Raw genomic sequence first — 23,859 nt, 5'->3', positions numbered from 1 at the left:
TTAGGTTTATATCTTTAAAAATCTCCTTAACGTAGTAAATTCATAAAAAATATCCCCCTTATCTATAACTTCTAAAAATTAAGTAGACATGCAAGCACTTTCTAACTTGAGTTACTCCGTGTCAACTTTATGACTGAAATTTTTATTTTTGCAACAAATCCATTTTTAAAATAAATATTTAAACTTCAATATGGAGATAATTTAGGTTTACTCTAGCAAAGTAATGTATTTAGCTCCTATGGCTTGTCCAGTCTAAAGACTTACTCATAAAAAGCAACAGAATTCCAGTTTCTGAAATCATTACTGCTCCTTGCATACACATTACGCCCGCACTTCCTATCTCACAAGACTGCTGTAAAAATTAAGTGAGACAATACAGGTGAAAACAGAGACTGCTATCCAGTATTAATACTCAAAATATTTGGGGTGATATAATTTAAAAGTCATGTTGGCTAATGACTCGGGGAATAATTTAACCAATCAAGTTTAGTTTCTTTTTCTTTTAAACAGAAACAGTCTCTTTTGTGCTCATTTTTGGTTTTGCTTTTACTAGGAAGAACTTTTAACTAAAACTTGGCTGAAAGAAAAGATCTTATACTATTTCTCATCTTTAAAGGATCAAACCCTCTGCTTTCATATTTGATTAATTTCAAGCTGTATTTAGAATACTAGTCCAGTTCCGCCTTTAGTGAAGTGACAGATGAAACAGATAAAGGTATTTATCTGTAAAAATTCCCAAACTTTGTTTTTGGCAGTTGAATATCATACTTCTGAATTGTGTAACCTTTAAAAATCTAGGTTTGGTACAGCGTTAAACACAGAGCACAGTATACTAAAATATCTTTAAAATTTATTGTAATATGCATGCTTATTTTCCAGAAGAAGTTTTGGACGTTATCGCTTAATAAAAAAAAAAAAAAAAAAAAAAAAAACCACAGAAAATTAGTGCAGACAGTACCGAGGCACTGCCATACACAGGGTGGCAGCACTGAGAGCAAAATACGTGCAAACAGCAGAACACTTGGAATGGCCAGCGCAGGCATACAAGTGTGCCTGAAATCTGATTATGAAAACACTTCTTAGACACACGGGTATTATGGTTTTAATTAAGAAATTCCTTTTAATTCTGGCAGAGGTATCATGCATTTTAGAAAAGCTCTTGTGAGTCAGCCTCTGAATATGATCAATTGCACTTCTCTCAAAACAAATTGCTTTCTCTTCCTCTTCCTTCACTGGCTGATAAAAGGTGAACTGGGTATGATGAAATTTAAGCGTCACAGCAGACCCAATGTTTAAGTAGACCAACTGGATCTCTAGTATATTTTTTTTGTTTTTGTTTCCCATTTAAACTAAAACAAAACCAAAAACAGTTCATCCATTTCTCCTACCCCCTACCCCTTGCCTCTGGCAACCACGAATCTGCTCTATGTATCTATAAACTTGGGGTTTTTAAAAAATTAATATATTTATTAGATTCCACATATGAGAGAGATCATACGGTATACATCTTTTTCTGTCTGACTTATTTCACTCAGCATAATACCCTCGAGGTCCATCCACGTTGGTGCAAATGGCAAGATTTCATTCTTTTTTATGGTTGAATAATATTCATATACATATTTACCACACACACACACACACCCCACATCTTCTTTATCCATTCATCCACTGATGGACACAAATTGTTTCCGTATCTTGGCTATTGTGAATAATGCTGCAATGAACATGCGGGTGCATATATCTTTTTGAGTTAGTGTTTTTGTTTACTTTGGATAAACACCCAGACGTAGAATTGTTGCGTCATATGACATTTCTATTTTTAATTTTGTGAGGAACCTCCATACTGTTTTCCACAGTGGCTACACCAGTTCACACCACCAAGGGTGCACAAGGGCTCCCTTTCTCCATATCCTCGCCAGCACCTGCTATTTCTAGTTATTTTTTTGAGAATAGCCATTCTAACAGCTGTGAGGTGATATCTCATTTCAGTTTTGATTTGCATTTCCCTGACAATTAATGATGTTGAGCATCTTTTCACGAGCTGTTGGCCATCTGTATGTCTTCTTGGGAAAAAATGTCTTTTGCCCATTTTTAATCGGACTGTTTTTTTGCTTTAGAGTTGTATGACTTCTTTATATATTTTGAATATTAGTCCCTTATCAGATATATGATATGTAAATATTTTCTCCCATTCAGTAGGTTGTCTATTAATTCTGTTGATGATCTCCTTTGGGGTGCATAAGATTTTAGTTTGATGTAATGCCACTTCTTGATTTTTGCTTTTGTTGCTTTTGCCTTTGGTGTCAGATTAAAATAATCATTGCCAAGACCCATGCCAAGGAGCTTACTGCCTATGTTTTCTTCTAGGAGTTTTATGATTTCAGGCCTTATGTTTAAGTCTTTAATCCATTTTGAGTTAATTTTTGTGTGTAGTGTAAAATAGTCATCCAAGTTCATTCTTTTGCAAGTGGCTATCCAATTTTCTCAACATGGGTTATTGGAGAGACTGTGCTGTCCCCACTGTATATTCTTGGCTCCTTTGTTATGTATTAATTGACCATCAATGCGTGGGTTTATTTCTGAGCTCTCTGTTCTGTTTCATGGATCTATGTGTCTGTTTTTATTCCAATACCATACTGTTCTTTTACTATAGCTTTGTATAGTTTGAAATCAGGAAGTGTGAGGCCTCCAGCTTCGTTCTTCTTTCTCAAGATTCCACTGGGCATTCCAGGTCTTTTATGGCGTCTTATAAATTTTAAAACCGTTTGTTCTATTCCTCTGAGAAATGCCTTTGGAATTTTGATAGGGATTGCAATGAATCTGTAGGTTGCTTTATAATCTACAAATAAATATGGACATTTTAACAATATTAATTCTTCCAATCCATGAGCATGGGATATCTTTCCATTTATTTGTGCCTTCTTCAATTTCTTTCATCACTGTCTTAATAGTTTTCAGCACACAGGTCTTTCACCTCCTTAAATTTATTCCTAGGTATTTTTTTAATGCAATTTTAAGTGGGATTGTTTTCTTAATTTCTCTTTCTGATAGTTCATTATTAGTATATAGAAATACAATGTATAGATTTTTTTTGGTAATGATTTTATATCCTGCAACTTTACTGAATTCATTTATTAGTTCTAATAGTTTTTGGGGGTAGTCCTTAGGGTTTTCTATATAAAGTTATCATGTCATCTGCAAGTAGTGACAATTTTATTTCTTCCTTGCCAAATTGTCTTTTTCTTGCCTAACTGACCTGGCAGGACTTCCAATACCATGTTGAATAAAAGTGGCGAGAGTGGGTATCCTTGTTTTTTCCTGATCTTAGAGGAAAAGGTTTTCACCACTGAGTATGATGTTAGCTCTGAGCTTGTCATATATGGTCATTATTATGTTCAGGTATATTTCCTCTATACCTGATTTGTTAAAAGCTTTTTTTTTTTTTATCATAAATGAATATTGAATTTTGTTAAATGCCTTTTCTGTATCTGTCGAGATGATCATATAATTTCTGTCCTTCATTTTGTTAACATGATGTATCATACTGATTTGTGGATGTTGAACCATCCTTGCATCCCTGGGATAAATACCACTTAATCATGGAATGTGGTCCTTTTAAGGTATTATTGAATTCAGTTTGCTAATATTTTTTTGAGGATTTTTGCATCTATGTTCATCAGAGATATTGGTTGGCTATAATTTTCTTTACTTATGGCATTCTTGTCTGGCTTTGGTATCAGGGTAATGCTGGCCTTGTAAAATGAGTTTGGAAGAGTTCCCTCCTCTTCTACTTTTTGGAAGAGTTTGAGAAGGACTGGAATTGCAGGCATACCTCGGAGATATTGCAGGACTGGTTCCAGACCACTGCAATACAGCAAATATTGCAAAAAGCAAGTCACATGATTTTTTTTTTGTTTTCCCAGTGCATATAAAAATTATGTTTACATTATACTGTAGTCTATTAAGGGTGCAATAGAATCGTGTCTTAATAAACAATGTGATTAAAGAATACTTTATTGCTAAACAATGCTAATCGTCATCTGAGCCTTCAATGAGTTGTAATCTTTTTGCAATAGTAACATCAAAGATCACTGATGACGGATCACCATAACAAATATAATAATAATGAAAAAGTTTGAAATATTGTGAAAATTACCAAAATGTGACACAGAAGTGAATACTGTTGGAAAAATGACACCAATAGACTTGCTTGATGCAGGGTTGCCACAGACCTTTAATTTGTAAGAAACACAATATCTGTAAAGCACAATAAAATGAGGCATGCCTGTAATTCTTCTTTGAATGTTTGGTAGAATTCACCAGTGAAGGTGTCTGGTTGATCCTGGACTTTTGATTGTTGGGAGGTTTTGATTACTGATTCAATCTCCTTAACCAGTAATCCATCTGTTCAGATTTTCTATTTTGTCATGATTCAGTCTTGGTAGATTGTATGTTTCTAGAAATTTGTCCATTTCTAGGTTGTCCATTTGTTGGTGTAACTGTCTGTATAACAAAGTGAATCAGCTATACGTATACATATATCCCCCTATCCCCTCCCTCTTGTGTCTCCCTCCCACCCTCCCTATCCCGCCCATCTAGGTGGTCACAAAGCACCGAGCTGATCTCCCTGTGCTATGCGGCTGCTTCCCACTAGCTACCTATTTTACATTTGGTGGTGTATATATGTCAATGCCACTCTCTCACTTTGTCCCAGCTTACCCTTCCCCCTCCCCATGTCCTCAAGTCCATTCTCTCATAGTAGTCTCTTATGATGCTTTGTATTCCTGTGGTATTAGTTGTACCAACTCTTTCATTTCTTATTTTATTTATCTTAGTCCTCTTTTCTGGGCAGGGTGAGTCTAGCTAAAGGTTGTCAATTTTATTTATCTTTTCAAAGAACCAGCTCTTAGTTTCATTGCTCTTTTCTATTATCTTTGTAGTCTCTATTTCATTTTTTCTCTAATCTTTGATGTTTCCTTCCTTTCTTTTTCTAGTTCCCTGAGCTCTTTTTCTAGTTCCTAAAATATCCCTAAAAGTTAGGTTGCTTATTTGAACAAGAAGATATAACATCTGTAAATATCTGTGTACCCAACATAGGAGCACCTAAATATATAAAGCAAATATTAATGGACCTAAAGGGAGAAATAGACAGCAATACAATAATAGAAGGGAACTTTAATACTCAACTTACATCAATGGACTGATCACCCAGACAGAAAATCAATAAGGAAACACTGGCCTTAAATGATATATTAGACCAGATAGAATTAACAGGTATTTGCAGAACATTCCATCCAAAAGCAACAGAATACACATTCTTCTCAAGCACATATGAAACATTTTTCAAGACAGATCATATGTTAGGCCACAAAACAAGTCCCAATAAATTTAAGAGAACTGAAATCATATCAAGCATCTTTTCTGACCACAATGGTATGAAACTAGAAGATAATTACATGAAGAAAACCAGAAAATTCACAAATATGTTGATTAAACAAAATGCTACTGAGCAACCAATGGGTCAAGGAAGAAATCAAAAGAGAAATTTTTAAAAAAAACCTTGAGACAAATGAAAATGGAAAGGTAACATACTAAAATTGATGGGATGCAGCAAAAGCAGTTCTAAGAGGTAAGTTCATAGCGATAAATGCCTAACTCTAGAAGAAGAAAAGTTTCTATGTAGTATAGATTTAAAAAGATAACCTGAGCTAGATTAACAGTGCTTCAAGATAGGAACTTCTTTTAAGAATAATACGATCTAGGGAACAGGAATTCTCTTATTAAATAAAAGCAGTTAAAGTTTTGAAATAACTGTCTTAATTAGGTTATAATGTCCAAAAAAGAAAGGGTTTTAAGGAAAACACTGTTACACTACGTAAAAAAAAAAAACACCAAAATATCCCTGAGTATTAAATGCTTTAATGATTAAAAAATTCAAATATAATGAATATTCAACTGATGTAGATAAAAGCAATACTAAACCATTCATCTCCATTTTTCTTTCAAAAATAACTATAATAATTGAATATGTTATGATTTTTGAAGTAATTTTGCCCACGTATTTGAAAAGTACATTTTCATTAACTGTCAAAGGATAGATGTTTTAGGAACTTCTATAAACTGCCAGATTTTATATGTGTTCACTTTTGTTTACAAACTTCGAGGCACACAAAAATAGATTTGGGTACAAAAACAACTTTCAACTAAAATTCCCTATATTTCAGCAGTACACCAAGTTATCCTGTTAAATACTTAAAACCTTCATTCTATGTCTAATTAAAACGATTACTTGATAGTTTACTTTCATTTTGATTTGGGTAAATGATTATGATAATATATTTTACCTGTAATATCTTTTAAGATGTGATGTATACCAAATTATTACTAAGGAATACCTGTCTTATACAATTTTCTTATAAGAAAGCTAAAGCAAGTTACATTAGAAGCTAAACCTGATATGTGTACTTTACACAGGGCATAGTTAAATCAGTTATCTGTTTGCATGGCAGTAGCTCTGAGGATGCTCAAATTTTATGAAGCAGAAAAAGAAAAGCATAAAATATCACTAACTGCTGTTAGAGGTATGCCTTACACTCATAGGCACTTTGCTGGAAACATTTTAAACTATTCCAAATAAGACCTACTAGGGCTGCTTCCACCACTCTTGGTATAATCAACATACCTATTTTATTATATATCTAATGCTATTTTAGTGCTGAAACACTGTGCATTTGAATAGTAATTTTCAAGTAAAATTCTATTAATATTAGAAGAGAAACATAATTGAAACTGAAATTTTACCCAATTAAATTACTTCAGACAATATCAAATTAGAAAAACACATGAAAAACATTTTCTCAGTTTTATTTAGAAAATAATTTTAGAAGTACAAGGGAAGCAAATTCATGTTTGAGAGGTAGCTTATAATCAGATATGATGATCATATTAATATTTACTTTTTAGGTTATAATAGATCTTACCCAAATATCTAAAGTGACAACCCTCCCATAAACTGTAAATTTAGAGCAAATTTAGTTTTAAGGTAAAGGAGCTAATTTCTCTTCTTTGGAATGGAACAGTTACAGAAACTGGGAATTTGCACAAAGTAGCTTAAAAAAGGTAATGCTCTCTTATATAAAACACTATTTTCATTTCATTGCCTAAAAATTGATAAAAATAAAACCTATTACTATAACTCTTTTGGAGTATGATGAAAAGTGATGCAGGCTCTGTGTAATTCCAGCATTAAGACAATACAAGAAAATAAAATCAAGTTATTGAGAAAATCTAGCAGGCTAAAATTCAACTGGTGCTATTTTGAACCTCCACATTTGAACTACCTCAAGCTTTCAGGTTCAATTTCTTAAAATTCTTCTGATCAAGAACAAGTCAATCAACTTTTTGCTAAAGTATCTTCAAATGAACAAAATTGACTAAAACATTTTTCTAACTTTGCCTATTAGACAAAGGGACTAAATTCCTCATTCTCTAATTTCTAGTTTAACAGTCTCCAAAAATATATCTCAAAATTAAAGGCTCTAAGGTCAAACTACTGATTAAAAAGATAATTTTTTAAAAAGTCAGATGGCAGCCCTTTAGTTGTAGCATTTCATCTGAGAATTAACATTCCCATATTCAGAAACTAAAAGATAGGATATCATAAATAATCAATAAACACATGTGCAATTCCAATACTGGTTTGAGAAAATAATTCAAACATTTAATATCTGAAAGCCTAAAATGAGTCTCTCACTCTCAAAAAAAAGGTAGCGCTCAAGACTCTGCAATGGCAGATCATCACACTCTGTAGAGACCCGTGAAGAAAAGATGCCTCCTCTACCCTCAAAATATTTTCTGATATTGAAGGAAAAGCCCACTCCCGAACATAATACTGTAACAGGTCTAGATTCTCCTTCAGAAAATCAATTGCTAATTAGTAAATGGGAAGGAAAATTCCTTTAATTGTCAGCCTACACCTAAAAACATTCCAGAAATTAAGAAGTTTGTGAATGTTCTTATCTTTACCTTGTGAGGAGCTTTTTAAATGTTATGAAGTCTGTAAGAAATGATTTAAATTGCCCTAAAAAAGTCCACAAAGTACACTGTTCTTACACTAAGGTTTTAAAATTTATTTCATTAACTTAACAAAGTTTTAAACTTTCTGATGAAGAATGAAGAAAATAATTTTCAACAGTTTCTAAGATTTTTCAGAACACTTCACTTAGGTACACATTTAAAATAATGTTTAATCTTTTAAAAAAATAACAAAAAATCGTTTTTCCTTATTTAAAAATAAAGAATTCCAAATAACCACTACACATTATTCTTAGAATTTAATTTAGTTTAATACAGGTCTAAAGATATGGAGGGAGAACTTTAGGGGAATCTATTTTTAAAAGGTTATAAAACCAGCAATTTGTATTACAAATACTCTCTTATAGATCCCCCAATTATCACTCTCATTTTGGGGGGGGTAAATTTATTATTATTTGCTTTGTATTTAGTTATTCTTTATTCACACAAGTCAAATTTTAGATTTACCATGATTATTATTTAATCTGATATTCTCATCCTCTAGTTCTTCCCCATTAATTTTGGACATTTTAGTCCATACTTATGTTCTTGTAATACACTTTCATTACTGAAAACTCATTTTTTTTTAAAGACATCAACAAAGAACACTTTTGCTTTCTAACACATTCATATTTCTAGGTTTTCTATGTATTTAGATTAGGAAAAGTTTTCACTTAAAAAAAAAATACAGGCAAACATTTCAAGCCAGTTGCTTCTCCTATTAAGCTAGGACATAACTGCCTGAATTCATTCATTCTGTGCAGGCATACCCATTTCTTAGGTTGCCATCTCAAATCCCCCCCACCCCACACTGTGGTTAGTTTTAATACCATGACCCTGCAGTAACTCTGTTTACAAGACATCCAGGGACTTATAAACACTAACAATTTTAATGCAGTATCACATCACTTCACTTTTTAAAAATGAGATATTATTTGTTTTCTGAAATTGTGATTTTGTTTTCTGATAAGCATTAAAAAAAAAAAGAGCAAAAACCTTAACACTTTAACAACAACAAACACCAGTACATACACAAAATCAGAAAACAAAAATACCAAAGCACCTTTGGCAGTTCCTCACCACTATACCCTTGTCAGTACCACCCTTGGGGGACAAGGTGGAGACAGGTGGGCACCCAGACTAGAATGCAAACGGCTGGGCAGTAGGCCAAGTGATTTAAAAGCAAAAAATCAAATCATGGCCCTGCGATCATTTCTGCCAGGCTGTCACACATGTATATTTCTCATAACTTCAAGTGGGAAGTACACACCAATACTTTCATGAAATGTTATGGTCTCAAATTTTGCATTTAATTTCTCAAATTAAATTTAAAAATTAAATTTGCTAATGAGATATAAAAATTGCCCTGTATAAATGAAAAGTAGTAACACAGTAGATGTCAGGTTCAGGCTTTTCAAAAAAAAAATTAGGGACTGAAATACATACAAAAGTAAAAATTAGTTGCCTCCAAAGTGGTCTTATTGTACAATGGGAAAGAATTCCCCTGCATGGATTCTAAAATCATAGTTAACTTTACAGTTCATCAATCCAATGTACCCTGCCCTCACATTTAACTTATTTGTAAATACTTTTCCAAGGCTACCTAAACAGTTACTAATTGGTTAAATATGCTGCCTACATTAATTCCTGTTAAAATTAAAGAAATCAAAGGTCCATTTTTGTTCTTTTGCAGTGTCTGATATATTTTTAAAGTATTTGATGTTTCAGATAAGGTGTTTATCAGGTTCTTAAAGCATTTAGAAAATGGCTCAAGGGACAATTTTTAGCCCTTTTACCTTTAACATATTCATTATCTTGGATTGTGTTGAACAGATTCAGTTGTTCCTTCCTTCTTCTGAAACTCTTCCCTACTCAAATAACTTAAGAATCTAAGACGTTATCAACATAAAGAGGACAATTTGTTATTTATTTCCTATACATTTGGAAACACATCAAAAAGAACAAGTATTCCAGGTTGTGTAAGTAAAGTTATTCAGTAGAACTTTTTTCTTTTTTCTTGGGTGTGTGTGTGCGTGTGTGTGTGTGTGTGTGTGTGCACGTGTGTGTAACAGGTAATTTTTTATATATATTATTTTTCCAAAGAACAAGATTCTAAATAAAAAACATTAAAACATTCCTGGAAGGAACCAATATTTTGATTACACAGCTTAAGGGGCAAATGATTATCAAAACAAAACTTCAAAGATAGCTATAGATACATGTTTCAGTTCTCGGGCTTTTCAAATCTCAAAGACAGGAGCATTGTATTTCATTCAGCAAATAACAATTTAATCCTTACAAAGGAAAATTTCCAGAATACCAAACCAAAATGTATGCAGTGACAACCAGGATTATGTTAAAAACAAAGGAAAGAAAAAGAACACCTTTGTATGATATTAAAACACAGAGTATCCTTAAAATTTTGAAACTATGTTGATAAAAACATTCATTAATTTATTTAGCTGTAAGATGTCTGTTTATTAAAATATTTAGGTTATAATAAATATGCAGGTATTGAATTTTATCAGAATTAGCCCAAATTTATAAATCATCTTCCACAGCAGCTAAATACCTTACAGAATTTCAAATAGCAAAATTAGGCATCTAAATTTCAAATAAGAATCTCAGCCTATGAGGTTTCTGTAATTCTAACTGAAATAAAGATTTTGAGTATACAACAACTTTAGGTTATTTCTGTAAATTGGTACAATTTAATGGTAGCTTCAGAAAAAAGATGTTCAACAGGTAGTATTTCTTAGGCATTAAAAAAGCTCAGTACAATCAATTCAAATTAGTAATCATGCTCTATCTAAATAAGACTCTCTGAGGAATTACAGGTTTATACTTGTGCGCTCTGAGTGCATTTTCTGATTCAGAAAAGTAACTAGTTGTGTAAAACCCAAACATGAAGTAAGTTTCATACCAATCTTTGTGAGATAGAAAAAAAATCACAATACCAGCACTTTTATTTAGGTTGACAGTAAACTAATCATAACTTGAAGTGTCCAAGCAACCTCAATAACCCAATGGTCTAATGTAACTGGAAGAAATACTTTTCCTTCACTTTTACAGAAACTGAATTTATTGATATTAGTATCTGGTTTGTGAAAGTGGCAACTATTCAAGATCTAAAAGTCTCACTTATTTTAAACACATAGCCGAATTCTGACCATTTATAGTCAATGTAACTGTCTTGAGCCAAAATACAATGAAAATGTAAGATAAATTTCAAAGGTTTTATAAGTATTAATGGCATTCTGAAACCTCTGGAAAGATTATTTGGGGGGGGGGAGTTTCTCTTCTCCATTGACAGTTTAATCACTTTCCAATCAATTTTGATTTAACAGTGGTTCATGGGATTAATTTTTTAATGAGTTCTTAGAAAGCTGCAATTGCTTCCAAAATCAGAAACCACACTACACCAATGTAATGCTGTCATGGAGATGTTTACAGAAAGGTGCAGATAAGAGCTCAGAGGTGAACACAGGTTAACATACACTAGACTTCAAAATAATAATTTGTACAGTATGGCAAGAAAAAATATTCTGTATAAGAAGTCTAAAAATCCAGCCCTAATTTTAATCCATTTCTATAAATCATAAAAACAAGGGAAAATAGGCATCTATTCCAGAAACTTCATATACCTGTGGAAAACGGAACACAAGTAAATTCTATTCGAGATTAACCTTAATCTCCAATAGAGGACAGCAAACAACCTACACATTTTAAATTTTGGAAATACTGTGAAAATCTAAGCCATTGGAGTCAATAGCAGTTTATGATCAGTAAACATTTCCTGTTAAATAACACAAATAAATTCAACTTAAAAGATGCAAACTGCTAGGTCACAGGACTTTAAAACCTTTCAATTTCCAAGGCGCAGAGTTACAGCACATGTATAGGATGGGGTTTTAAAATGGGTATGCGTAAACTTTTCCATGGTGTTGGTGTATGTGCTTTTTTTCCCTTAAAGAAATGTCTCCTGCCTACAGTGTAAAAGAATCTCCACCACTCTGTCTGCAGTTTTCAACCAGAAGTCCTCAATGTACCTTAAGCCAAATTGAATATTAGGTATTTTACAGCTTTTACAAAATGGCTGTAAAATCACATTATGGGCATACACAGCTCTTTGATCTCACTGCACAGAATTCATAGCTGTTCAATAATGCTATACCATTACACCACACACCTTAAACTATTCCCATTTTTCCACAATTCCTTCCAAAATCAGCTTCCAAAGCAAAGCAATGTAACATGCAAAGTTCCTGGGAGGGCTTGTTACACAAAAGAACAGCTTGGATACAAACTGATCTTCACAATATCCATCTTCTCTTGGGCTTGCTTATCCCTCCTTTCCCTCCATCACTGCTAAAGGTGGGTGCATTTGAGTAATGGAAAGAGGAGACTCTTCCATCACCACACCCTCCCAGAACCTCTGCATCTGGTCCTCACGCAGGGATTCTGTGTAGGTGATGAAAATCATAAGAAAAGAGAAGCTGTCCCTTTAAAATGCCCTGCTCTGTCCCATATCCCACGTGGAACCAACATCAGCAGCACTTTCCCACTAACTTCAATGTGATGCAAGAGGCACCATCCTTTTCTATACGTAAAACCAGAAAACCTCAGCTGAACACTCTTTCCTGAGGATGAGCAGGTGAAGGAAACGTGTCAGGAAGGGATAAACCCAGCAGCTGCCCACCCCACCCCAAAAGGTGCTCCAGCCTTGCACACCAGCCTCTGTGTGAAGCATCACCTCTCTACCCCTCCTCTGTAGAGCCTAGTCTGAAGAAACGAGGGAGCCACCAACAAAACCTGAAGCATAAATGCGACGAAAATGCCATCTAAAGCCGGAAAGGTTTATTCTTCCAATCACACATATTAACTCTATTAAGAAAATGGCATCACTTTTTTTTCCAACGGAGGGGGGGGGGAACCCCGCAACGATCATTAAAAGAGAGTTATAAAATAGCAAATATAGTGTTTATCTTATCTCAGATCAGTCCACATTACCAATAAGTTTAGCAGTTTCTGCACTACCACCTCCCCCCCTCCCTCCCCCTCCTTCTCGAGCATCGGATTTTCACGTTTTCTCATTGTCGGTTGAGTTATAAAAGGCTTTTGCCCTTCGAAAGTTTTAAAAAATAAATAAATATTAACTCCTTGGTCCCTGCAAAGTCAAAATGGGCTTCAGGGGAAAGGCGGTTCATCCTTCTACCTTGAGGGAGAAAACGGGGAGCATCCCGGATTTTTTGGGATTTTTTTGCGATTTTTAAAAAATTTTTATTTGGTTATATGCCTGAGTTCTCCCTCCATTTTGGTTGTTTATGATACTGACAACAAGCTGTCCCTGCTCTGTGCAGATCTCCTGCTTTCATTTACCACCCCTCCTCCCGCAGGCACACACCCCGGGCTCACACCTCCCCGTAGACCCCGCACCCCGACCCCGACTCGCCCACCTGAGGAAAGGGCAAAAACAAATCCGTTTCTCCAAAAAAGAAAAACCTCTTTTGAAAAAGGGGCAAAGTTCCCCCAAGTCACTCAAAGTGCCCCCCAAATATTGCCGACTGCGGGTTTCCGCCAGGCCCTTTGGGAAGCGACCTTCCCCCGGGATGTTTTGGTGGAAAATGCGGAGAGTTTACTCGTAAAACTGAATTTATATTAATTTTTCCCTTATTTTTCGGGTCTCTAATGTCTTCCGCTCTCGCTGCTGCCGCTGCCGCTGTCACAATATTCACAGCACCAGAGAGGAGGAGGAGGAGGAGGAGGAGGAAAACTTTTCAAACTTTCCAGACCCTGAATAAAGGGGTTTTTTTTTTTCCCACCGACCTCACCTTCGGGTCTCCAGCCGCATCGCCCCCTGCCCTGTCAGCAGCGACTCCGGGAGTCCTCGCACCCCCGCTGAATGATTTTATTTTATTTTTTATTATTATTTTTCTCTCTGGGGTCCTGAGCAGGGGCTGAGAGTAGCACAAACTTTTCCTCCTCCTGCCGCCGCCGCGGCTCCTCTGCCCCCTCGGCGAGTCCCATAATTTAAATAACCCTGATATTTCTCCCGCTAAACGCCTCTCCGCCGCCCCGGACCCCGGGAGAACTCACCGCGGGGCTTTAACATCCTCCCTCCGGCCCGTCCGCCGCCTTTACACCGCCCGCGGAATTTCTAATAATTTTTTTCTCATATTTCGGGCTGGACGCGGCGGGCCTGGAAATTGTTTCCTTACGCCTCTTTCCAGCAGCCATTGTAGTGTATGCGCTGCCCCTGCAGCCCAACTTGCAGCTGCCGCCGCCGCCGCCGCCGCCGCCGACGTCGCGCCCACCGCTGCCTCCCCCGGCCCGCTCGGCCACCGCCCCCGCCTCCCGCCGGCCCGCCCCCTGCCCCCGCCCGCCGCTGCTCCCGCCCACCCCCCCGCACGCTCCGCCCCGGAGTCGACCACTGGACGCCGCCGCCGCCGCAGCTGGGCCCGCCGATTGGCTCGCCACGCCGCCCGTCAAGCCGAAGTGTTAAGAGGCGGGCCGCGGCGCGGGGGGGGGCGCGAGGGGGCGGGGCCGCGCGCGCCGCCCCGCCCACTCCTCCCGCCTCGGCCCTCCTCCCGCCGGCCGGGGGCGGGGCGAGGCCCGCCCGCCCCCGCCGCGCCAGGCCCCGCTCGGCTGTCAGTCAGGCGGCGGCGCTCCCCGATTGGGCCGGCGGCCGCCGGGGAGCGGGGGCAGCACGTTGGGATGCGCGCTACTTAAGGTCCCGCTGCGTGAGCCATTGACGTGTTTGGAGCTGGAGACGGCCTGGGCGCTGGTGAAACGGCCGCCCGAGGTGAGTAGTTCCCCGCCCTTCCCTCTGCGGCGGCTGCCGGGCTGCGGGGAGAGACCGGCGCGCCTGGGCCGCCGCGGGGCCCGCATCCGCTTCTGCGGCGTGACGCCGCTTCCACCAGGCCTCGCCTGGGCGCGGGCCCCTTCCCGTCACATCCTCCCCGCAACACGGGTCTCCTCGGGCCGGGGACGAGGAAGTTGCCCCCTGCCTGGGCACCCCCGGCCCTTCCTTCACCCTTCTTCCCAGCCTTTGGAGCGTAACTGCCTAGCCCTGCCCCCAGTTCCCTGCGTTTTCCTCTCCCCCTGCCCTCCTGGGCGCCGTCGAAGGTGAAGGTCGGAGCAAGGTGGGTTCACCTGCGCCCGCCGTCGGGGGGCCGGGCAGCTCGCTGGAGGCAGCGGGGCCTGGGGCTCGCCTGGCTCCAGGCTCTCCGCTCGCCTTCCCCGCCCCCTCCGCAGGGCCACCGCGACTTCCTGACCCTGCCTGCCTGCACCCAGCCGTGGGTTAAGGGCTTGAGGGCCTCGCAGGACGTGTTTCAGCTTCCCGACGGTTGCCCTGCGGTTTGGGAGGGCCGCAGCCCCTGCCAGGGCAAGGACCAGCCTGGGAGGGGTGGGTTGCACGGGTCAGCAGCGTCCGCGTCCCCCTTCCCTTGCGGAGCTGCTCGGAGTGGGGACCTGAACCACTCACTGGGTGGGAAATCAAGAAATACTTTTTAAAGCAGTTTGCCCTTTGGAAAAGGTTTTAGAGCTATTCCTCAAACGTGCTGTGCTTTTGCGGCCCCTCTCTCAAATCGTTGGTTTCTTTCTGACTGTCCCCTGCAAGTAGAGCTTCGTCACGTTTGTTTGGTACCTTCAGAAACTAAGTAGATAAGGCCTCGCTGGCGGAACACTCGATCTCGACTTCAGCCCCGCTCCTCACTGTAAACTGACATTTCCTCTTCATTTCCAGTTGATACATGAGGATTCATGCAAGGAAGGTGACAGTCGGAAATCCAAACTTAGATTGACTTGTATTTAGAATCCGGAAGGGAAAGGAAATGAAAGGTGGATAAACTCCTACAGCAGACCTGATTCGGTATATGTGATGTTACCCGGTGTTACTTGTAAAGAATTCCTGACCCATGACAATGATAAAATGCGAAGCAGAACATTTTCACAGAAGGCAGGCAACCTGAGTTCTGTCTGCGTCTGATTGTTGTTGAGATTATATCCAAGGCATGTGAACAGCTAAGCAGAGTTCTCTGCTCTCACAGCATAGGACAGATGCAGAAAGGAAGACTGTGAATTTACTTAGTGCCCTCACCTCTCATAAGAAGAAGGGAAGCCTGCAAAGGAATTGTATTCAGGAGAGGAAGAAGCGTCTACATATAGTTGAACAGCATCTTGAATTTCCTTTTTGCCAAGATGTTTCTGCTAGCTAGGTATACTCGTGTATTGGTCAGTGAAGATCATAAAATAGAAGGATTACTTAGTGGGTACTGAAAAGACCCCCGAATGATTAGGCTTTTTTCCATCCTTCTTTGCAAAGGTTACCTCCTTTAGCCTGGACATCCTGGTCTTTCTCTTAATAGAGAAACGGTACTAGTTGACTCAAGATTCAGAATACCTTCACTTTTCAGGAGCTTGTGGGGTTTGATTGTTTTTCCCGAATGTACTTTATTTATTTTAACATGACTGATATTTTTTGATGGTCCCATCTTGGGCAAGGAAAGTCGAAACCACTTAGTACAAAAATTCTGAGCTCTGTCTGGTTATACTGATGCAGTTTTCATTCAGTGGTGTTTTTGGTAAGTCATACTGCATAATTTGCTTCTCCTTTGATCTTTAGGTAAAAGACAGTTAAGCTAGAACACCGTTCAGGAGTAAGTTCCTTAAACTTAGTGCAGAGCGTTTAAAAATATTTGTGGGCGGCTTCATCGATAGTATGCCAATACGTTGAAATAAACAAAAAATTACTTTTTAGTAATTAACAGTTAGTTGATTATTTATTTTTTTAGTTTTCTCTTTTAGTTTATTTCTATGGCATGTCTTTGAAGATAATAGTATACCAATTTCAATTAACTTCATTATAGAGAGTAGTTGTCCTGGGACAGAGTCGACATACTTGTTATAAGAGTATATGAGTTGACTTGGAATCACTGATTGGCTCTTAGAGAGCTGTGATCGTCTTTAATGGATACAGGCTTCTGCAGAGCTGTATCTGTATACGGCTTTAGTTGGAAGATGAATGCTTCACAGTAGCATTCCCTGACTTCCTTCAACCCTGGCAAGTATCAGTTAAATAGAAGATGCCCCTGGAAGTTAAGTTTCAGATTTCTTTTTTTAACTTTTCAGAATGTCAACTAAGTAATAACTTTGTTTTGTTTTTGTTCTTGGTATATTGGCCACCCCAGGGCCGGCCATGGAGTAGACATTCACGTACTTTAGTTAACAAATGTTTTTGCTAAAGTTGGGTTGTACTAAATTATTCCACCCTTATTTTGTGTGCTAATCCATGTATAATAAGGAAGTAATAGAGTGCATGCGGTATTCTTAGGTTTCGTTAATACATTTAATTGCTTAACCTTTAGAAATAGGAGTAAACTAAAACCAAAGTTTAGCTGAACTATCTTTCTTTCTGGACATTGTAATCAAATTTCAGTAGATGCACTTGAGTAATTTAAATAAGGCCTTTGTGCTGAGGCACACGTCAGTGCAAAGGAGAATCACATCCAAGTCTTTACTCTGAAGATACAGAGGTTATATGAGTTCCTCACTGGATAATCATTATGCCAAAATTAACTTTTCAAGTACTTGTGGAGCTGATGAGATTTACTGGCTTATATTGTCATCCGCTGTGTAACTCTTCCCCAACATCTGCCTGCAGGAAGAAGACAGTTAGGATGTCCGTGGTAACTGGAAGGCTGAGAGATCCTGACATAAATCCTTGCTTGTTGGTAAGCCAGTTCGTTTTTAATTGTCGCGAGTATTAAGTTGGAAAAACAGGCTTCTTCTGATTTTGTGGGCGTCGGTTTTCTGCAGTTCTTAAATAAAGTCATTTCTGTACAAGAAATATTCCTGGCCTGTGTATCCTTATTTCACTAGAGCATTTTTAGATATTCATAATCTAGCTAACAAGGATTCATCTCTTTTAAGTTTCCCTAATTTGTATAACATCACTGTTAATGCTAGACAAGCATGTGTAACACTGAGGAAATTCTTGAGTCCAAACACGCAAAGATGGAAAGTAGGTATTTTTAAACGGTCACTGAAATTTATGTTTTGATAGCAGTGATTTCATCATGTCCCTGAGACAGCCTGGCTGAGGATATGGGCTGATAACTGAATTAGGCTATTTAAAGCCTGAAGGTTTTCACAAAGGTATCATGTAAACAGAACATTTTGTTGTAATGGTAAGGTTTTATTGGCATTTATTTGGTAAGATTAGCGGTTCTTACTTGTGGCATTGTCACCCTTGAATAATGCAGTCATCGGACTGGTGCTATGAAAATTATATTCCCGATCCTATATGCATTTTCCACATATACACGTTCATTAAATATTCGGCTTAGAAAACTAGCTTTGCTATACATATGAAATCTGTTTAACAGCTTTAGCTAGACCGTGTTTCTTAGATCTGTGAAGCAAGTTACCTTCCCCTTTATTTAAAGCTTTCCTTTAGCTGGAGTCTCAGAATCATGCCTTTCACTTTGAAGTTTGTTCTCCAATCTACTTCCAGTTCAGACAGCTGAAATTTAACTCCCAAATGGCAGCTACCCTCCTTTGAACTCTTAGCCCTGTGTTGCTCATTGTGGTTTTGAAGTGATATTAATGATACCTATTAAAATTGCTCCCATACTAGCGTATTTACTTGCGTAATGGAGCAAAGGATAGCCGAACACGCGTTGAGATGACTGTCGTTAATTTAAGTTACCTCGATGCAGACCGGTCATTAGCAACTTACTTAGGTTCTGGAAACCACCTCAGCTCAAACATTCAAGTCCAAGCGAGAACTTGGAGGGGCGGAGAGCTGCCCTCCGAGTCGGGAGACTGGGTTTTGCTTCCGTGTACAGCAGTGATGCCCTCCCCGCTCCGCCCCGCCTCGCGTGCCTTGTGGGATCTTAGTTTCGAGACCAGGGATTGAACCCGGCAGCGAAAGCGCTGAGTCCCAACCACTGGGCCGCCAGGGAACTCCTTGCATCGTGACCTTGAGCACGTTGCACCTTGCCTCGGCCTCTTCATTGAACGGTTACTGGGTTAAGTGATCTCGGTCAGTGCTTCGACTCAAATTCCTGTGATCAGATATTCAGAGAACTGACGCAACTGTGAAAAGGAAGATGTCTGCTTTGAGCAGAACGAATGCTGGGATAGTTGGAAAGATATTTCTGTTCCTGTTCATTATCTGTTCGTTCAAATGAACGAAAAGGAACTATTTCACATTACCTGCTCTGGGGGGGGAAGCAGCTTCAGAAGTTTGTTTGTTTTTAGATGCCATTCCACCTCTTAAATGATACCTATCTTCCGTATTTAAGGAATCTGATGCTTCTACCAGATGTATGGATGAGAATAACTATGAGAGGGAAAGGTGTTCCACTCACTTCCTGAAGTACAAAAACTGCCGGAAGTTCTGGGTAAGCCTGGTTCGGTTACCTTTATGTTAAAACTCATCTGTTCGCCTTGAAACTGAAGCCTGAAGTTTGTCAGTACCCGCAGTCCTTCCTTAGTGATGGCTGTCGGAAACTTACCTTTTCGGCTTGATCCTCCGTGTGCCCTGAAGGATCCTTGGGCGCTCTCGGTAGCTGCCTCACCCTCCTCCCACGTGTAAGGACGCAGGTCTCATAGAGGTGGGTCTTCCTACGTGCATAAGCGTGTGCGGCCCTAAAGTGATAACCTTGTTATAAGTGGAGTTTTCTGGAGGTGAGCGGAACGGGTGGCTCGTCCCGTCACAGCGCGCATCAGGCTTGCTTTCCTCTTCCTCCTCTCCCGCCATTACCCGTGGTCCCATTTTTGGCGGACGTTGCCGTAGAATTTCTGTTTCTCTGAGCGCTGGTTGCACCTGCTTCCCGTCCCTCTGCTAGATCACCTGTTGGTTTCATTCGGCGGTTGTTCCGTAGCTCCTCTCGATGGGCCTGAAGTTACAAAGTGTGTCCCCACCCCAGTTCCAGTTAACATATTCCTGTGCGAATAATCACTTCTGTTTAATTGACAATCGTCTGAAAACAGTATCTGGAGTCCTAGAATTCATTCTTTGTTGTTTTTTTTTTAAACTCGGTTTTTTATGTTTCCTTTTTGAAGACCACAATAGCAGGTTACTGGCAATTGATTAGCATTTAGTACTTGACTGATTTTGGTTTCTTCTTTTTTGTACATACACACAGAATGCTATCATGATCCAGAGAAGACGGAATGGAGTGAAGCCGTCTATGCCTACAGCAGCAGAGAGAGACATAATCTTGGGAGCAATGGGCAAGATGCCCTATTGAGTGTTTGCATTAAAGTGGTTTATTTAACTCAGAAGCAGATGAATATGTTTAATAAGTGGTTACGGTAACTTCTTAAGACCTTCCAGGCCTTACCCAGACAGATCTCAGATTCCACCAGGGGAAGCCCTGTGTCCTCTGTGTTTGCTCTCAGTGCCATAACGAGAGCAGGCCACTCTGGCTGTGCCGTGTCACCAAGTTTACAAGACTTCCTGAAGGCAAGGGAGCGTCAGGAGAGACTCCATGAAGAGTTGAGCTTTTCCGCTGGGTTTCGAAAGAGAAGTAAGTCGTGAACGAGGAAGGACTTAATGGGGGTGAAAGGGGAGCAGTGCTTCCAAGGAAGAGAAGTGATGTGAGTGACAACATGATGGAGGGAAAGCTGGAGCCACATCTGGAGCGCAGTGTGTAGACGGTCCCCCTGGAGGGTGAGGTGGGGGACTGAGTGGTGAGGAGAAGACGGGAAGGTAAGTCCAGGGTGGGTGCGTGGCGGGCGTCTAATCCCAGTGTGCTAGTAAGATCCCTGCCCTGACTTCACTCACGTACCTCGGTTTAAAAAGGTTAGGGGAGCAGGGGAAAGGCAAGGTTGGCTTAAGTGGCATGAGAAAGAACTGGCTTTCTTCATTTTCTTTCTTTAAGGAAAGGCTTAGTCAAAGGATTCTGTAGCTCAAATCTATGAATACTGGACAACTTTGTGAAGGCGTAGTATCCTTGAACCACAACAATGGAAAGAAAAGGTGATACTTTCAGAAGTAGGATTTCTACTTGCAGGATGAGGTGGACAGAGGAGGGTTTGGGGTTCATCAGGTGATCGCAACACAGGATGAGGCTGGAGCTCAGCTTCATTTTATGATATAAAAGCAGGAACATTCAGTATAGTGACCGGGGTGGATTGTGTAGCAGCTCTCAAACTCACCGCCTTTTAAAATCCAGTTTGTTTCATTTACAGAATTGTAAAAGATACATTATTTGATAAAATTTAATGTACATATAAAAGTCAGTGAAAATGAATAGTTTGTGTCCCTTTTTTTCATCTGGTCCTGGAGCGAGAGTATTATTTTAACGGATGCTGACAACGGACTATCCATCTCGTTGGTCTGAATCCAAAACCCGGGTCAGATGTTTTTAAACCATATGATCTTGATTTTCAGATGTGATTCTATTTGAATAAAAGATAGATTCTTTCAGAAATTCTTTGATTTGTACTGATTGCTCTAAAATGATGGATTAAAATAGGAGCTGGCAAGAAACTAATACGTACTGTGTAAGAAGCATTTCAGTACTTTGAAGCTTGTTCAAGGGTTTGGAATTTTAATGTCACCCTTTTAAAAGGTGCATACCAACAGCAGCATTCATCCGGTAGCTATTTGTCCTGGCCTAGCTCTTTTTTTTTTTTTTTTTTTTTCTTAATAGCAGGTTCATTGAGATGCAGTTTGTAAACCCTATAAGCCATCTATTTAAAGTGTACAATGCGATGGTTTTTAGTGTACTGACGAAGTTGAGCAGCTGTCCGCACAATGGACTTTAGGAGGCATCACCCCAGAAAGAAAACCTGTGCCTGTTAGCACACACTGTTCCTTTCCTCCTAACACCACCCTTCCTCCACTTCCCCAACACTTAGGCAACTACCAGTGTACCTTCTGTCTCTAGCATTGCCTATTCTGGACATTTCCAGAAATGGAATCATACAACATGTGGTCTTTGGTGGCTGGCCTCTTTCACTTAGCCTCATGTTTTCAAGGTTCATTCCTGTTGCGTGTATCAGTACTTCATTCCCTTTCACTGCTGAGTAACCTTCGATTGTATGGATGTACCACGTTTTATTTATACACTCATCAGTTGATTGGTATTTGGGTTGTTTGCACTCTTGGCTATTTTATGAGTCATGTTGCTTCTTGAACTTCTGTGTACAAGGTTTTGCGTGGACATTAATTTCTTTCTGGATGTATACCTAGCAGTTAATTGCTGGGTCATATGGTAACTGTGTTTAGCCTTTTGAGGAACCAGCATACTGTTTTCCAAAGTGGCAGCACCACTTTGCAATGTATCAGAGTTCCAATTTCTCCACATCCTCATTAACCCTTCTTATCTGCCTTTGATTGCAGCCATTCTAGTGGGCGTGAGCTGGCATGTCACTGTGGTTTTGCTTTGCATTTCCCTGATGCCTAATGATGCCGAGCATCTTCTCGTGCGCATTGGCCACTTGTATATCTTCTTTGGAGAAATGTGCTTTCGGGTCCTTTGCTCATTTTTAAATTAGGTTGTGTATCTTTATTACTGAGTTGTCAGAGGCATTTACATACTAGATGCAAGTCCCTTATAAGACGCATGGTTTGTGAATTTTATCTCCCATCCTGTGTGGGTTGTATTTTCACCTCGTGGTGTCCTTTGAAACACAAAAGCTTTTAATTTTGATGAAGTCCAACTCATTTTTTGTTGTAGCTTTCGGTGACATATCTAAGAAAAGGTCCAAAGGTTTACATCTGTGGTTTTTCTAAGAGTTTTATGATTTTAGCTTTTGATCCATTTTGAGTTAATTTTTGAATGTGGTGTGAGGTCGGGGTCCAGCTTCGTTCTGTTGCACACGTGGCTGTCCTGCCTGTCGTCCCTGCCTCTTCTGTTGAGAAGCCCGTGGTTTCTCCTGAGTTGTCTTGGCACCTTTGTGGCACAGCAGCTGATTGTACTTGTGAACGTGTTTCTGGACCTCAGTTCTGTCCCCCTGATCCCTGTGTTGATCCTAACGCCGGTAGCGCACCGTCCTGATGACTGTGGTTCTGCGGTGATGGTGCAGCTCCTTGATGATTGGCATCTATAGGTGTGTCTTCTATGAAGTACGCTGGAAGACAGACTAACTGGGGATTTCTGATCAGCAAACTCTTAACATATGTAAGCATAATGTGGCTCTACCCAGGCAACACTGTTGAGTTCTAACTTTGTCTTCAGTAGTTTCCTAATTTCTTGCTTACACCTTTACACACACCCTGCTGACTTCAGGACACTATTCTTGTAAGCTGGTTGTTAGAGATCTTGTTGCACCACTTGAAGGGACAGAGTCCCAGGGGTTTCCCTCGTCATCACTGTTAAATGTGCCACTCTTTTATTTCTCTTTCTAAGATTCTACTTTGGGAGAGGTGAAGCTAATAAATTAATTGTGTCAGGACGTGAGTAGGTGCCTTGAGAAATTTGGGAGTCAGGCAGGCCTTTGGAAGCAACTATCGACTAACAAGATGCATAGAAGGTATTTTACTGTGTTCCCGTGCGTCTCACGCTGGTAGGAAGCGTCTCATTGCAGGTTCCATGTGTGTGTGGTATGCAAAAGCAGTCCTTTTGAGAATCACTGTATCTATCTGAAAGCTCCTGGAGGATGCAGCAATGTCATTTGTGGTTCTGCCCATAACGCCTGGCAAGTGTCTAGTACGTAATAAAGGATCAACAGCTGTGTATGTGTTTGGGGAGGGAAGGCTTTTAAAATTGAACGCATTGAAAAACTTGCAGGTTCAGGGCTTCCCTGGGGGAGCAGTGGTTAGGAGTCCTC

The 23,859-nt window shown here is 39.7% G+C and overlaps 2 protein-coding genes across 3 annotated transcripts in view; one reads left to right on the top strand and one right to left on the bottom strand.

Moving 5' to 3' along the window:
• Positions 1-14,378, bottom strand: part of PLAG1 (PLAG1 zinc finger) — a 46,122-nt gene extending 31,744 nt beyond the window's left edge. For both annotated transcript variants that reach the window (XM_036830781.1, XM_036830782.1), the window contains exon 1: positions 14,170-14,378. The gene's annotated coding sequence lies outside the window, so the exon portion shown is untranslated. The remainder of the gene's footprint in view (positions 1-14,169) is intronic.
• Positions 14,379-14,725: 347 nt separating this feature from the next.
• On the top strand, positions 14,726-20,364 carry CHCHD7 (coiled-coil-helix-coiled-coil-helix domain containing 7). The gene is made up of 4 exons (XM_036830783.1): positions 14,726-14,875; positions 17,735-17,804; positions 19,380-19,478; positions 20,226-20,364. The coding sequence occupies exons 2-4, from the start codon at positions 17,751-17,753 to the stop codon at positions 20,328-20,330; spliced, it is 258 nt and encodes an 85-aa protein (XP_036686678.1). The 5' UTR covers positions 14,726-14,875; positions 17,735-17,750; the 3' UTR covers positions 20,331-20,364.
• The last annotated feature ends 3,495 nt before the right edge of the window (positions 20,365-23,859 follow it).

Source organism: Balaenoptera musculus, chromosome 17 (assembly GCF_009873245.2).
Source record: "Balaenoptera musculus isolate JJ_BM4_2016_0621 chromosome 17, mBalMus1.pri.v3, whole genome shotgun sequence".
NCBI classification, from domain to species: domain Eukaryota; kingdom Metazoa; phylum Chordata; class Mammalia; order Artiodactyla; family Balaenopteridae; genus Balaenoptera; species Balaenoptera musculus.
This window is presented reverse-complemented; position numbering and strand designations above follow the sequence as displayed.

Bases quoted from the DNA above. Each gene is read 5' to 3' on its own strand.
- CHCHD7 (XM_036830783.1), top strand. From the start codon at position 17,751: ATGTCCGTGGTAACTGGAAGGCTGAGAGATCCTGACATAAATCCTTGC. The intron at 17,805-19,379 runs GTAAGCCAGTTC...TCCGTATTTAAG, and splicing joins ACATAAATCCTTGCTTGTTG to GAATCTGATGCTTCTACCAG. The intron at 19,479-20,225 runs GTAAGCCTGGTT...ACATACACACAG, and splicing joins AAAACTGCCGGAAGTTCTGG to AATGCTATCATGATCCAGAG.